The sequence below is a fragment of the Salmo salar genome, chromosome ssa25 (assembly GCF_905237065.1).
Source record: "Salmo salar chromosome ssa25, Ssal_v3.1, whole genome shotgun sequence".
Lineage (NCBI taxonomy): Eukaryota > Metazoa > Chordata > Actinopteri > Salmoniformes > Salmonidae > Salmo > Salmo salar.
In genome coordinates this window covers 26677788-26694649 of record NC_059466.1, presented here as the reverse complement: position 1 = coordinate 26694649, position 16862 = coordinate 26677788, and the positions used below count along the sequence as shown (strand labels likewise).

General features: G+C 40.9%; 1 protein-coding gene across 1 annotated transcript in view; it reads left to right on the top strand.

Annotated features, from left to right (window-relative positions):
* LOC106586458 (coiled-coil domain-containing protein 141) overlaps positions 1 to 16862 on the top strand; it is a 47851-nt gene that overhangs the window by 9985 nt on the left and 21004 nt on the right. The window contains exons 2-9 of the mRNA XM_014173799.2: positions 1584 to 1706; positions 6655 to 6849; positions 8191 to 8299; positions 10641 to 10894; positions 11669 to 11788; positions 12341 to 12547; positions 15747 to 15919; positions 16204 to 16345. Coding sequence (XP_014029274.1) covers positions 1584 to 1706; positions 6655 to 6849; positions 8191 to 8299; positions 10641 to 10894; positions 11669 to 11788; positions 12341 to 12547; positions 15747 to 15919; positions 16204 to 16345 — 1323 coding nt within the window. The remainder of the gene's footprint in view (positions 1 to 1583; positions 1707 to 6654; positions 6850 to 8190; positions 8300 to 10640; positions 10895 to 11668; positions 11789 to 12340; positions 12548 to 15746; positions 15920 to 16203; positions 16346 to 16862) is intronic.

Sequence of the window (16862 nt, the reverse complement as noted above, 5' to 3'; positions counted from 1 at the left end):
TACTCGTCGCCAAACCCACTGGCTCCAGGTCATCTACAAGACCCTGCTAGGTAAAGTCCCCCCTTATCTCAGCTCACTGGTCACCATAGCAGCACCCACCTGTAGCACGCACTCCAGCAGGTATATCTCTCTGGTCACCCCCAAAGCCAATTCCTCCTTTGGCCGTCTCTCCTTCCAGTTCTCTGCTGCCAATGACTGGAACGAACTACAAAAATCTCTGAAACTGGAAACACATCTCCCTCACTAGCTTTAAGCACCAGCTATCAGAGCAGCTCACATATCACTGTACCTGTACATAGCCCATCTATAATTTAGCCCAAACAACTACCTCTTCCCCTACTGTATTTATTTATTTATTTATTTATTTTGCTCCTTTGCACTCCATTATTTCTATTTCTACTTTGCACTTTCTTCCACTACAAATCTACCATTCCAGTGTTTTACTTGCTATATAGGATTTACTTTGCCACCATGGCCTTTTTTGCCTTTACCTCCCTTATCTCACCTCATTTGCTCACATTTTATATAGACTTATTTTTCTACTGTATTATTGACTGTATGTTTGTTTTACAACATATGTAACTCTGTGTTGTTGTATGTGTCGAACTGCTTTGCTTTATCTTGGCCAGGTCGCAATTGTAAATGAGAACTTGTTCTCAACTTGCCTACCTGGTTAAATAAAGGTAAAATAAAAATAAATAAATAAATATAGGGAATAGGGTGTCATTTGGGACGCAGACTCTGAAGGTGTTCCCGGGACACGACAGTATAGTGGAAAAGGAGCCCCATGTTGCGGAAGACAGACCTATTTCCAAGCGGTGTTTACACACTGTGAAATTCACAGGGAGACCATGTGGGTGTTCACATGTATACCGTAATTTCCGGACTATAAGCCGCAACTTTTTTCCCACGCTTTGAACCTCGCGGCTTAAACAATGATGCGGCTAATATATGGATTTTTCCCGCTTTCAATTTTTTTTGAAAGGAGATGACTTCAGTGGTTTCAGTGCACAGGAGGAGGAAGATAGTGACCAATGACTTTCTTGGTAGGCTACTGTTTACTGCAAATTTTTTATTTTTTGTTACAAGCCGTGTTTCGTTAAAGCCTATTTATTTTTGTTACAAGCCGTGTTTCGTTAAAGCCTGTGTAAAGTTCATTTGTTTCAATGTACCGGTAGGCACCTGCGACTTATAGACATGTGCGGCTTATTTATGTTCAAAATAAATAAAAAAGTTTAATTCAGTGGGTGCGTCTTATATTCAGGTGCGCTCAATAGTCCGGAAATTACGGGTAATGTTACACCAACCTGCCCTGCTCACAGTCGGAACATGAACAACAAGTAAAAAGGCCTTGGCAGGGCAACACAAACAGACCTCTCCATCCTGCTGGTCTAACTTGGATGAGTCTCTTTGATACATAGTAGTACATAGTAGTACATTCATTGATCCAATTGACGCAGGCTATTTACTCCTAAAATATGTGAAGAAATATGTACTGAAAACATAAGGGAGAAAACAAACAATTCTGTATGTAAAGTTGAGTGTGTATTTTGTTGTGTGTGTGTCTGTGTTTTGTACTGTAGTGTGGTGAACTGGTGAAGCTGCAGTTGACTGAAGCCAATCCCAACCTGCTGGAGATCGGCAGCAACCAGGACGAAACAAAGAAACTGCTGGATGAACACCAGCAGCTCCTAATCAAACTCAAGGTAATAATCTCATTAGGAATACAGTAGAGGGACATACAACTAATGTGTCAGCTCAGGTGACATAAGTACACTATTCTGTTATTGATACTGTATGTCACTATTTGGACGTATTCAAATGAGACCATGCTGGGCCACGAGGATGAGCTGCCCATTGGGCATATTACACTGAACAAAAATATAAATGCAACATGCAACAATTTCAAAGATTTTACCGAGTTCAAATAAGGAAATCAGTCAATTTAAATAAATAAATTATACCCTAATCTATGGATTTCACATAACTGGGATAGAGATATGCATCTGTTGATCACAAAAGGTAGGGGCTTTGATCATAACACCAATCAGTATCTGGTGTGACCACCATTTGCCTCATGCAGCGCAACACATGTCCTTCGCATAGAGTTGATCAGGCTGTTGATCGTGGCCTGTGGAATGTTGTCCCTCTCCTCTTCAATGGCTGTGCGAAGTTGCTGGATATTGGCGAGAACTGGAACACGCTGTCGTACACATCGATCCAGAGCATCCCAAACATGCTCAATGGGTCTGGTGAGTATGCAGGCCATGGAAGAACTGGGACATTTTCAGCTTCCATGAATTGTGTACAGGTCCTTACGACATGGGTGATGGCGGCGGCTGAATGGCACGGCAATGGGCCTCTTGATCTCGTCACGGTATCTCTGTGCACTCAAATTGCCATCGATAAAATGCAATTGTGTTCGTTGTCTGTAGCTTATGCCTGCCCATACCATAACCCCACTGCCACCAGGGGGCACTCTGTTCACAACGTTGACGTCAGAAAACCGCTCGCCCACACAACACCATACATGCTGTCTGCCATCTGCCCTGTACAGTTGAAACCGGGATTCATCTGTGAACAGCACACATCTCCACTATACCAGTGGCCATCAAAGGTGAGCATTTGCCCATTGAAGTCAGGTCAAGACCCTGGTGAGCACACAGATGAGGTTTCTGATAGTTTGTGCAAAAATTATTTGGCTGTGCAAACCCACAGTTTCATCAGCTGTCCAGGTGGTTGGTCTCAGAGAATCCGATGGATGTGGAGGTGCTGGGCTGGCGTGGTCACACGTGGTCTGCGGTTGTGAGGCCGGTTGGACGTACTGCCAAATTCTGTAAAACTACATTGGAGGTGGCTTATGGTAGAGAAATGAACATTAAATTATCTGGCAACAGCTTTGGGGGACATTCCTGCAGTCACTATGCCAATTGCATGCTCCCTCAAAACTTGAGACATCTGTGGGATTCTGATGTGTGACAAATCGGCACATTTTAGAGGGGCCTTTTATTGTCCCCAGCACAAGGGACAGCTGTGTAATGATCATGCTGTTTAATCAGATTCTTGATATGCCACACCTGTCAGGTGGATGCATTATCTTGGAAAAGGAGAAATGCTCACTAACAGGCATGTAGACAAATTTGAGCACAAGTAGAGAAATAAGCTTTGAGAGAAATAAGCTTTTTGTGCATATGGAACATTTCTGGGATCTTTTATTTGAGCTCATGAAACTTGGGACCAACACTTTACATATTGCGTTTATATTTTTGTTGAGTGTAGTTACAGTTGGAGTCGGAAGTTTACATACACTTAGGTTGGAGTCATTAAAACTCGTTTTTCAACCACTCCACAAATATCTTGTTAACAAACTATACTTTTGGCAAGTCAGTTAGGACATCTACTTTGTGCATGACAGAAGTAATTTTTCCAACAATTGTTTACAGACAGATTATTTCACTTATAATTCACTGTATCACAATTCCAGTGGGTCAGAAGTTTACATACACCAAGTTGACTGTGCCTTTAAACAGCTTGGAAAATTCCAGAAAATTATGTCATGGCTTTAGAAGCTTCCGACAGGCTAATTGACATCATACCTGTGGATGTATTTCAAGGCCTACCTTCAAACTCAGTGCCTCTTTGCTTGACATCATGGGAAAATCAAAAGAAATCAGCCAAGACCTCAGAAAATAATTGGAGACCTCCACAAGTCTGGTTCATCCTTGGGAGCAATTTCCAAATGCCTGAAGGTACCACGTTCATCTGTACAAACAATAGTACGCAAGTATAAACACCATGGGACCATGCAGCCGTCATACCGCTCAGGAAGGAGACGCGTTCTGTCTCCTAGAGATGAACGTACTTTGGTGCGAAAAGTGCAAATAAATCCCAGAACAACAGCAAAGGACCTTGTGAAGATGCTGGCGGAAACAGGTACAAAAGTATCCATATCCACAGTAAAACGAGTCCTATATCGACATAACCTGAAGGGCCGCTCAGCAAGGAAGAAGCCACTGCTCCAAAACCGCCATAAAAAGCCAGACTACGGTTTGCATCTGCACATGGGAACATGGTCTGATGAAACTGTTTGGAGGAAAAAGGGGGAGGCTTGCAAGCCGAAGAACACCATCCCAACTGTGAAGCACGGGGGTGGCAGCATCATGTTGGGGGGGGGGGGAGGTGCTTTGCTGCAGGAGGGACTGGTGCACTTCACAAAATAGATGGCATCATGAGGGAGGAAAATTATGTGGATATTTTGAAGCAACATCTCAAGACATCAGTCAGGAAGTTAAAGCTTGGTCGCAAATGGGTCTTCCAAATGAACAATGACCCCAAGCATACTTCAAAAGTTGTGGCAAAATGGTTTAAGGACAACAATGTCAAGGTATTGGAGTGGCCATCACAAAGCCCTGACCTCAATCCTATAGAAAACTTGTTAGCAGAACTGAAAAAGCGTGTGCGAACATATGACCCAAGTTAAACAATTTAAAGGCAATGCTACCAAATACTAATTGAGTGTAACTTCTGACCCACTGGGAATGTGATGAAAGAAATACAAGCTGAAATAAATCACTCTACTGTTATTCTGACATTTCTTAAATGTCAGAATAATTCTTAACACATTCTTAAAATAAAGTGGTGATCCTAACTGACCTAAGACAGGGAATTTTTACTAGGATTAAATGTCAGGAATTGTGAAAACTGACTTTAAATGCATTTGGCTAAGGTGTATGTTAACTTCCGACTGTATATGTCACTTGTGGTGACATTTAGACTGTGATTAAAGCTTCTTCAGTCCCGGCCTTGTTGGAGTGTAACTCATTGAGACAACATCAAATCAAAATCAAATCAAATCAAATTTATTTATATAGCCCTTCGTACATCAGCTGATATCTCAAAGTGCTGTACAGAAACCCAGCCTAAAACCCCAAACAGCAAGCAATGCATGTGAAAGAAGCACGGTGGCTAGGAAAAACTCCCTAGGAAAAACTCCCTAGAAAGGCCAATAACCTAGGAAGAAACCTAGAGAGGAACCAGGCTATGAGGGGTGGCCAGTCCTCTTCTGGCTGTGCAGGGTGGATATTATAACAGAACCTGGTCAAGATGTTAAAATGTTCATAAATGACCAGCATGGTCAAATAATAATAATCATAGTAGTTGTCGAGGGTGCAACAAGCACGTCCGGTGAACAGGTCAGGGTTCCATAGCCGCAGGCAGAACAGTTGAAACTGGAGCAGCAGCACGGCCAGGTGGACTGGGGACAGCAAGGAGTCATCATGCCAGGTAGTCCTGAGGCATGGTCCTCCGAGAGAAAGACAGAAAGAGAGAAAGAGAGAATTAGAGAGAGCATATTTAAATTCACACAGGACACCGGATAAGACAAGAGAAATACTCCAGATGTAACAGACTGACCCTAGCCCCCCGACACATAAACTACTGCAGCATAAATACTGGAGGCTGAGACAGGAGGGATCAGAAGACACTGTGGCCCCATCCGATGATACCCCCGGACAGGGCCAAACAGGGCTAAAATCATGAACCAAACAGGGCTAATGAATCATGAACATGAACGCTTTTCTTCTCTCAGAGATACTTCAGAGAACTATTTCAGTCACTTTCATTGCCTCAGCCTGGGTGGAAGTTGAAATGTTCACAGCAGCCCTCTCAATGTTGATTTATATTATTTCCACTCAATGCTTTTTTCCCCCTGGCCTTGTTATAGACTCCTGCACAATGGTTATTTTGATCCAGGCCATTCATTCCTAGTGCCAAGCACTCATTCACTTTTTCCACCTACTGTCAGGTGTTTGAGTTATGCCTGAGGGCTGAGCGTGTTCAATCTTATTTTATACAAGTATGACAATATTGGCATAAGCATGTGAACAATTGATCTTATACATTTAAATCTTATGGTCAGATGATTCCTGACATATTTTGCTGTTGCTGCCCTTAGATATGCATTTGCAAAAAATAACTGCTATTCGGTGCCTGCTCTCACAAAAAGAGGGACTAGTTGTTCACTTGGGAATACTTTTAAATCACAATCAGATGTATGATTTTAGCCCTCATACTGTCCCAATGCCACAGAGAGACTTCTTTCAGTAATAAGAAAGAGATTCAGCTCCTTATTGTGATTATGCACAAGTGAAAATGTTATATTGATTTGAATGTACAGTTGCATGACTCAATGTCATTGACCATAAGGATTCCAAAATAGAAGGTTAGGAATTAGTTTAATTATCACCTATGTGTTCCAGTGTGGAGGCAGAATATCTCCAGTCATCTTCAGTAAGACATCAGAGTTACTGCAGATTTAGACCTATGAACAACCCCTCTAGTTAAAGAGAGGGTTTACCACAAAACAATCTAAAACAGATTTACATTTGGGATGGAATATGTTGTTGGTTCATCCACTGCTTTTATTTAGCAAGGCTTCGAACTTCTAGAAATATCATTTTAAATGTGTAGCTTACAATAGTGCAATTGAACAAAATGTAAATTAATCGCTCCGTTAACAATTTTGATTTACATGCAAGCATAAAAATGGTAATTTTATGTTTTTTTTTTTATTAATGCAGAGAAGATAATTCAATGAACCAGGTATATCTTACTGACTTCTGCCTTGTTTTTGTATGATCCTTTCTCTCTTGCCAGAAACATGAGGCAGGCGTGTGGGCTCTGCTGGAAGAGGCAGACAGGATGAAAGAGGAGAAGAAGGAGAATGAAGGGGAGGTGTACGAGGCCATGGCTAACTCACTGAGCGATGCCTGGAGGACCCTGATCTTAATGCTAGAGAAGCGCAGGTCGCTGTTACACCTGGCCTCAGAGTTCTTTGACAGGGCCCTGGAGGTAGGAGGGCTAACAGATGGAGATGTTATAGCTACATAGAGAATACATAGAGCTACATAGAGCTACATAGACCATACATAGACCCAGATCTCACTTCTAGAGAAGTGCTGATTTCTGCTACACCTGGCCTCAGAGTTTTTTGACAGGGCACTTGAGTTAGGAGCCAGGCAAACAGAAACAGAGTCATTAAAGGTACATTAAAGCTACATAGAACACACATAGAACATACATAGAGCTGACATAGACCATAACCCTAACAGATCAGAGCTGATGTTGAGTTAATGTACATGCATGCCTCAGGTGTTTTCACTGCACTAATAAGCATGTAACAAAGTGACCTTTCAACCAGTTCTGTGGTTCTGAAATGGAAAGTTCATTTTTTATTTTGTTTGTTGGAGGAAATGTAACATTTCATGATATCAACACAGCACCCAGTGTTGTGTTCTTGTTATAACTGCTGTTCTTTAAAAAAAAATGTATTTAACTAGGCAAGTCAGTTAAGAACAAATTCTTACTTACAATGACAGCCTAGGAACTGTGTTCAGGGGCAGAATGACAGATTTTTACCTTGTCAGCTCAGGGATTTGATCTAGCGACCTTTCGATTACTGGCCCAACGCTTTAACCACTAGGCTACCTACCACCCCTAGAGTTAGTACATCTGTTTCCTCCTCTCCAGTTTGCTTAAAATAAACATAAAAGAAAACAGCACATTGTTTTATCAGTTTTGTTAGCATTACGTTATTGAAAACTATTTTCCTAAATAGCAGTGTAAATGACGAGGGGCTGTAATGTAACCCCGTTTTTACTGCAATATAAATACACAGGTCATAGATACTGTGTCATGGAGCCCTGTTCACAAATGTACTGTTAATATGGCACCATGGGGCAGTTTCCTTGTTATTAGTCCAATGACAGTGGCTCCAACCAAGAGCATTGAGTTGTGTGATACTGTACAGCCACTGTTACTTACCCAGGCACTAAATGATGGCCACCCTAAATGCTGCCACACAAAGCAGACACATTACTGTGATGATTATGAAACATGATGAGTGGGTGTGTGACATATACAGGAATCAGGTGGTTCTGTAGATGCTCTGTAGATGTGACTGAGAAGTAAAAAAAAAAGTAGCAGAACTGTTTGTACTGTCTGTCCTTTACATGTTTCATCCCTGACCAAACAGTGCTTCTTGTTTCCTTCGTTAACTTTTCTATCAAATCTACTGTGAGTGAATTAAGACCCCATGAATAAATGTGCAAAGCCAGAGCCCATGCTAGTATAAATGACTGTGTTGTCTAACTATACAGATAGATTTACTATATCTTCCTCCACCTCTTGCAGTTTGCTATCAGAATAGATGAGGCAGAAGAGTTCCAGAGCAGAGAACAGGAGCTGGCAGATGCTGAATGTCTGAAAGAACTGCTCCTGAAACACAGTGTTATGAAGAGAGGTGAGTATATGCTGATACACCTGCAGTAATGCCTCTCTTAGAGAAATGATGTGTTTATTCCCTTTGAGTAATGACGTCCGGGTTACTGCTCCAGATGTCTGATACTTGATACACAACCTCGATCTGGTCCTGACAGTCATTCAGTCACCTCTGCCCTCCCTTGAGAGAATAATTCTCCTCTTAAAGTTCCTGAAATGTGATGGATTTTACCCTGCCTTTCAATCTCCAAGGAACTGAGAGCTAATGGAGAGATAGATATATGCTAGATGTGAGAATGAGTGGCGTTCATGTCATATCAACAGCACAGGGCTAGGACTGAGACATGTCAGTAAAGTAAAAGCTAGTTGTCATTCACATGAGCTGGTTGAGGCTGCTGAGGGCCACAGGGGCCATTATGCCATGCCGTCGTAGTGGTAATAAACAGGCACTCCTTCTCATGATAGTATTTGATGAGAGATTACACTTTAGTGTGAGGTACGTCATTTACTTTACAAATTGATCTATAACAGCTGTATTTACACGACCCAAAGCTGGATCAAAATTTTCATTTGGCTTTATACTCCAGCATTTTGGATTTTAGATAAAACGTTTTATATGAGGCGGCAGTACAGAATGTCACCTTTTATTTGAGGGTATTTTCATACATATCTGTTTTACCGTTGAGAAATGAAAGCACTTTATGTATCTAATCTCCCCAGTTGAAGGTGTCATAAGTATTTGGACAAATTCATAACATTTGGTAAAAAGTTTAGTATTTGGTCCCATATTTCTAGCACACAATGACTACATCAAGCTTGTGACTCTACAAACTTGTTGGATGCATTTGCAGTTTGTTTTGGTTGTGTTTCGTATTATGTTGTGCCCAATAGAAATGAATGGTTAATAATGTGTTGTGTCATTTTGAAGTCACTTTTATTGTAAATAAGAATAGAATAAAATATGTTTCTGAAAACTTCTACATTAGTGTGGATGCTACCATGATTGCGGGTAATCCTGAATGAATCGTGAATAATGATGAGTGAGAAAGATACAGAGGAATAAACATTATGCCCCCCAAAAAATATAACCTCCCCTGTTATTGGTAATGGTGAGAGGTTAGCATGTTTTGTGGGCATGGTCTTTGTGCATCTGTACATTTCACACTCATCATTATTCAAGATTCATTCAGGTGTTTAGAAACATATTTTATTCTTATTTACAATAAAAGTGACTCCAAAATGACACAATACATTATTAACCATTAATTTCTATTGCGCACAACATAATCTGAAACACAACCAAAACAAACTGCAAATGCATCCAAAGTTTGTAGTCACAAGCCTGATGTCGTCATTGTGTGCTAGGAATATGGGACCAAATCCAAACCTTTAGACTAAATTAAATGAATTAGTCCAAATACTTATGACACTTTCAAATGGGTGGATACATAAAGTGCATTCATTTCTAAATGGTAAAACAAATATGTATAAACATCAGCTATCTGAGCAGCTAACAGATTGCTGCAGCTGTACATAGCCCATCTGTAAATAGCCCATCCAATCTACCTACCTTATCCCCATATTGTTTTTAATTTACTTTTCTGCTCTTTTTCACACCAGTATTTCTACTTGCACATCATCATCTGCACATCTACCACTCCAGTGTTAATTTGCTAAATTGTAATTACTTCGCTACTATGGCCTATTTATTGCCTTACCTCCTCATGCCATTTGCAAACACTGTATATAGACTTTCTTTTTTCTATTGTGTTATTGACTGTACGCTTGTTTATTCCATGTGTAACTCTGTGTTGTTGTTTGTGTCACACTGCTTTGCTTTATCTTGGCCAGGTCGCAGGTGTAAATGAGAACTTGTTCTCAACTAGCCTACCTGGTTAAATAAAGGTTAAATAAAAAATAAAAAAAAAAGTATGAAAATACCCCCAAAAAAAGGTGACATTTTGTACTGTCGCCTCATATAAAATATTTGATCTCAAATCCAAAATGCTGGAGTATAGAGACAAATTCAACTTTTTAGCTTCACTATCCAAATAAATACGTAGAGGGGTATACATATTGTTACACATGTCTAGCATCTGCTCAAAGATGTTGCATGTGCAAATGAAATCATATTTTTCTATTTTGACCCATATCTGTCCCTCAGGTCTACTGGAGAAGTCAATGCTGGTTATAAACAAGAGTGTCTTTCTAATGAGAAAGTTGGAAATATTACAGTATCAAGTAATTCAGCTCTTTGCAGCTATTGGTACTATGAAATGCTTTCAAGTAATAGTAAATAAACCATTCTTCCCTCTCTCTCTCTCCTCTCTCTTTCCCTCCCTCCGTCCCTCCCTCCCCCTCAGGTCTCCTGGAGAAGTCCATGCTGGTTCTGAATAAGAGCCGTGATCTTCTAGACTTCCTGAGAGAGTTCCAGACAGAGGAGGCTCTACAGAGGAGCGAGGCGTTGCAGGGGGCTCACAGCAGCTGTGGCCGGGTGGAGAGTCTTATGGAGATACTGCAGGACAGGAGGAGACAGGTGGACCAGCACATGAAGCAGCAGCTCCTTGACCTGGAAGTCATCCTCAGCATTTACCAATGGGATCGGCAGGAACAGGAAGTGAGTCACGAAATGTCAATATCCAAGATCAATCCATGTTACAAATCTACTTTTTACTTAAAACCTTTACCTACCTTATATGCAAGTAGACATAAATGTTCTGTGGCATGACCTTTGGATATTAAGTATGGTATTAGAAAGTGCATCTGATATTGAACTGAGAGAATACTTACCTAGGAAAATATAATACCATCAGTCTTGTTGAGCCATAAGGGGTCGTGTTAAGATGATGAAAGCACAGATGTCTCTGGCTGTGCTTCATAAAGGTTTGATACTCTATCACGTGTGACTCAGTTGGTAGAGCATTTTATTTTATTTATTTAACCTTTATTTAACTAGGAAAGTCAGTTAAGAACAAATTCTTATTTACAATGATGGCCTACCCTGGCCAAACCCTAACCCGGACAACGCTGGGTCAATTGTGCTCCGCCTTATGGGACTCCCAATCAAGGCCGGTTGTAATACAGCCTGGATTCAAACCAAGGTCTGTAGTGACGCCTTTAGCACATAGATGCTGTGCCTTAGAACGCTGCGCCACTCGGGAGCATGCATCGCCAGGGTTGTGGTTTCAATCCCTCTATGCACTCACTACTGGCAGTAGCTCTGGCTAAGAGCGTCTGGAAACATGCATCCACTGCTTAGTGTCAGGGAGAGCAGTCATGAAGCATATAACTCTTCCTTTGAAGTAACATGTTACCTGATCTATTGCACCTTTATCCAAGTATAAGTTCATGAATAACTGATTGTAGTGATAATACATTGTATTCTTTTCAGGTAACCCACTGGTTCAAGAGCAATGCTGACTTGTACTTTAAAAGAGATCATTTGGGCTCAACTCTCACTGAAAATGAAAAGCTCCTTCAGGAATACAAGAAGTTTGAAGAGAAAGCCAAGGTATGATACTTTAAATATGAGTATATTATGGGGAACACATTTGCTAAGGGTTTGACTGTTATTTTCATTTGATTCCTTGTATCACACAATAGACATGGAAAATGTATAGAATTGCAAGAAATGTCCTTTAAAACGTCTAAATGTTCCTATCGCTCCATGGCACAATGTGTAGAATTGCAGGAAATGTGCTTTAAAACTGCAATTTATTTTATTTCTGCCAACAAGAGGGGTGTGAACAGTTTGAACAGTTTGGGGTTGCATGGGTTGAGAGGTGAGGGTTTGTTACTATGCCGATAAATGACAATATCCATACGGCCCTTTGCCACCTAGGGAATTTGTGTGACTGGACCTTCTCAAAAAGTATGTTAGTACTTCTGATATCAGTCATACCGTGCCCTTATAATAATGCATGTTGTGTGTGTGTGTGTGTGTGTGTGTGTGTGTGTGTGTGTGTGTGTGTGTGTGTGTGTGTGTGTGTGTGTGTGTGTGTGTGTGTGTGTGTGTGTGTGTGTGTGTGCGTGCGTGTGCATGTGTCTGCATCCTGTCCTGCAGGACTGGAGTGAGTTGGTGGAGAAGTTGCTAGCCCAGGCCTCAGAGCTGCTAGTGGGGGAAGCAGAGGGCCGGGCTGAGGCTGAGACGGGACATGTTTCTGAGAGGAGTCTGGCTCTCAGAGCCCTGCACGAGCACTTCTGGAACCTGATGATGGGCCGCCTCGCACACTTACAGGAGAGCAATGCGTTCTTTAGCAGTGCCAACAAGGTACGGTAACTGAGAACCAAAAGGAAAAATTATAACCTCAAATAAAAAGTCCAGGCACCTAATGATATGTACCCATTGATTCTTAAAGAATATAACTTATAAATGCCTCATTAGTTTAATTCAACTGTCGTACCCCATCAGAACTCAACATATACACTTGTTATACTTCAGTGTTTGTAAACAAAGTAAACGTAAACAAACACTATTTAGCCCCAAAACACGGTTAAAACCATAATTTGACTATCAGGGATGGTCAGTCTGGACAGTCCTTGCATTCATAGCCTCATCCCTCAGCTTTTTACTGAAACAATGGTGGGAGTACACTTCGATATTGTTTCAACTGCTGATTGCCCTTTTAATGTACGGCCTCAGACATGATTGAAATACACCTATGTGTATGTACATAACCCTGTTAGGAGAGTAGGTGGCACAGTAGTAGTAGTAGTAGAAGGTAGCTGGTGTAACTATACATATCACCTACAGGAGAGCAACACCTTCTTTAACAGTGTCAACAAGGTACAGTAACTTGTGTCTTGTGGCGACAAATAAGCAGGGTCAAGATAGTAGTTACTAATTAGTGAACATAGAGATAGAACGGTTCTATATCTATACTAGTGTACATGTAACCTTCAGGAAAAACATGCCTTCAGTGCCAACAAGGTAGCTACTGAAACTGTACATATGACCTTCAGGAGAGCAATGCATTCTTTATTAGTGCCAACAAGATAGTAACTGTACATATAATGTGCCACATAAACTGTGCCAATAAGGTACTGTAGCTTTAACAACAAAATGAAGGCTAAACATGTAGGATATAGACCATCCAAATATACGAGCACACTCTTGCCAGATAGCTGTTAAAAAGTATTTATTTAGTTGGAATATCTATGTTGTAAGATTCATATTTTTCCTGCAGTCAAATGACCAAATTACCCTCTAGTGGCCTCATGGGTGGAATGTTATTAATATTTTTCAGAATTTCATAATTAGTCAACCTTATTTTAAAAAACCCGTTGAAAATCCAGTGTTTCTATGTCAAATGGTTTTGTTATATTTCAGTCTTCTGTGATGTATATAAAGTGGAATATTGGGATGCAAATTCAAAATGTAATACATTTCAAAGTACAGGTGTCTTCTTAAGCCCATAACCATGTACAGTACCAGTCAAATGTTGTTATTGTACATTGTAAAAAAAAAAGATTATTCTACATTGTAGAAAAATAGTGAAGACATCAGAACTATGAAATAACACATATGGAATCATGTAGTAACACCCTTGGCATTCCCTTGGCATTCTCTCAACCAGCTTCACCTGGAATGCTTTTCCAACCATCTTGAAGGAGTTCCCACGTATGCTGAGCACTTGTTGGCTGCTTTTCCTTCACTCTGCGGTCCAGCTCATCCTAAATCATCTCAATTGGGTTGAGGTCGGGTGATTGTGGAGGCCTGGTCATCTGATGCAGCACTCTTCTTGATCAAATAGCCCTTACACATCCTGGAGGTGTGTTTTGGGTCATTGTCCTGTTGAAAAACAAATTATAGTCCCACTAAGCTCAAACCAGATGGGATGGTGTATCGCTGCAGAATGATGTGGTAGCCATGATGGTTAAGTATGCCTTGAATTCTAAATAAATCACTGAGAGTGTCACCAGCAAAGCACCCCCACATCATCACACCTCCTCCTCCATGCTTCATGGTGGGAACCACACATGCGGAGATCATCCGCTCACCTTTTCTGCATCTCACAAAGACACGGCGGTTGGAACCAAAAATCTCAAATTTAGACTCATCAGACCAAAGGACAGATTTGCAATGGTCCAATGTCCATTGCTTGTGTTTCTTGGCCCAAGCAAGTCTCTTCTTCTTATTGGTCTCCTTTAGTAGTGTTTTGTTTGCAGCAATTTGACCATGAAGGCCTGATTCACACAGTCTCCTCTGAACAGTTGATGTTGAGATGTGTCTATTACTTGAACTCTGTGAAGCATTTATTTGGGCTGAGAATTTCTGAGGCAGGTAACTTTAATGAACTTATCCTCTGCAGCAGAGGTAACTCTGGGTCTTCATTTCCTGTGGCGGTCCTCATGAGAGGCAGTTTCAGCATGGCGCTTGATGGTTTTTGCGACTGCACTTGAAAGAACTTTCAAAGTTCTTGAAATGTTCCTCATTGACTGACCTCCGTGTTTTAAAGTAATGATGGACTGTTGTTTCTCTTTGCTTATTTGAGCTGTTCTTGCCATAATATGGACTTGGTCTTTTACCAAATAGGGCTATCTTCTGTATATCACTCCTACCTTGTCACAACACAGCTGATTGGCTCAAATGCATTAAGAAGGAAAGAAATTCTACAAATTAACTTTTAACAAGGCACACCTGTTAATGGAAATGCATTCCAGGTGACTACCTCATGAAGCTGTTTGAGAGAATGCCAAGACCGTGCAAAGCTGTCATCATGGCAAAGGGTGGCTACTTTGAAGAATATTTAATATAAAATATATTTGGATTTGTTTAACACTTTTTTGGTTACTACATGTGTGTTTCATAGTTACATATGTGTTGTTTCATAGTTTTGATGTCTTCACTATTATTCTACAATGTAGAAACAAAGAAAAACTCTTGAATGAGTAGGTGTGTCCAAACCTTTGCCTGGTACTGTATGTGAGGTGTATACTTTTGTTTCATAGTAGATTTGTTTAAGGACACCAAGAAACACTATTGATTTAACCCATTGCAGTAAAAAGTTAAAACAAGGAAAACAGACCAGCTACTGCCAATGCATTACGCTCTCACACAACCTGCTGTACATATCATGTGCCGCCTTCTATAGCAGTACCAATGAGGTAGCTATGTAACCGTAGATATCACATTCAGGAAAGCAATGTGTTCTTTAGCAGTGCCAACAAGGTATTTACTGTACCAATCATGTGCCCGACAAATATGCGAAGAGTGTAATTATTATTGAAGCACTAAGCTTTGAAGTCCTTACACAGCATAGTGAACTAGTGACTTGAATTTGATTTGAATATGCTGCCCTCAAGTGGACATTAAGGGCAAATTTGTGCCATCTACTGCATCATACATTTTTATTTTTATTATAAGGAGCAATATTACATTTACTCAGGACTTCCGTTAAACTATCTATCATGTTTACATGATTACTTTTATGAATAATGTCCTATCCTCTCATTTCTGTTTATGTCAGGCTTTTGGGGTCCTGGGAACTGTTGAGAGTAAACTAAAGGGGTTGAAGAGCCAGACACTACGGTTGCCTAAGTTGGCCAAAAAGCATGAGGAGCTGCTGCGAAGCATTAAAGAGTCAGCCACCGACCCTCTTCAGAGAGGACAGCTCATACTGCAGAAGGTTGACCCACAGAGGTAAACTGCACGGCATCCATATTAGGACATCCTCAGTCCTCAGACTCAAAACCTTACTGCCACCCTAGTCAAGTTTAAAACCTGCGGTGGTCAAGTATCACCACAGCCTGCTTATTGCTGGTGTAGCAAAACTTAGATTTTAAATATGCTTGTTAAACTATGTGATGCAGTGTGTGCATAATATGCCTTTATTTTGATAGATGGATGGATCGATCAAGAATGCAGATATTATTATTACTACATGGAGCATTTGACAGCATATATGGCTCTTACTGTATTTCTAGTACCCAAGTGGAAGGGGTGAAAAGGATGCTGGGATATGTGAGAGACCGGGTTGATACTCTGAGCCGGGAATGCCACGCCCACCGAGCACTGGCAGCCAAGAGACAGCAGCTGGTGTCCACATGTGAAGACCTCATAGACAAGGTACACACAAGCCTTAGGCTGTGTCCCAAATGGCACAGCCTATTCCCTCGATAGTGCACTACTTTTGACCAGGACCCTTAGGGCTCTGGTTAAATGTAGTGCACAATATAGGGAATAGAGTGCCATTTGGGGCTAAACTTTAGCTATCTTTTTTATCGCACTCCTATTGATGTGTAAGCCCACTGCTAGTCTCATTGGGCCTGATTCAGAGTTGAAATAAGCATGTGCAAGTTAGATGATTGCATATCATTTACCGTCAATAGGAAAGGTACACAAAAGTTTTGAGTTAAAAAGATCTAAAGTCAGATTGGTCATTTTCAGTCGTATTGTGAGGCTAGTTGACAGCCTACAGTCAACTGCCAATGCTTTTATATGTGTGTACATTTCCATCTATTTCAGTTAACTGCATTTGACTGAATTGTTTCGTATCCCACCGCACCTTCTCCGCTATGCAATCTGGTTTCCAAGCTGGTCATGGGTGCATGTCAGCCACGCTCAAGGTCCTAAACGACATCAT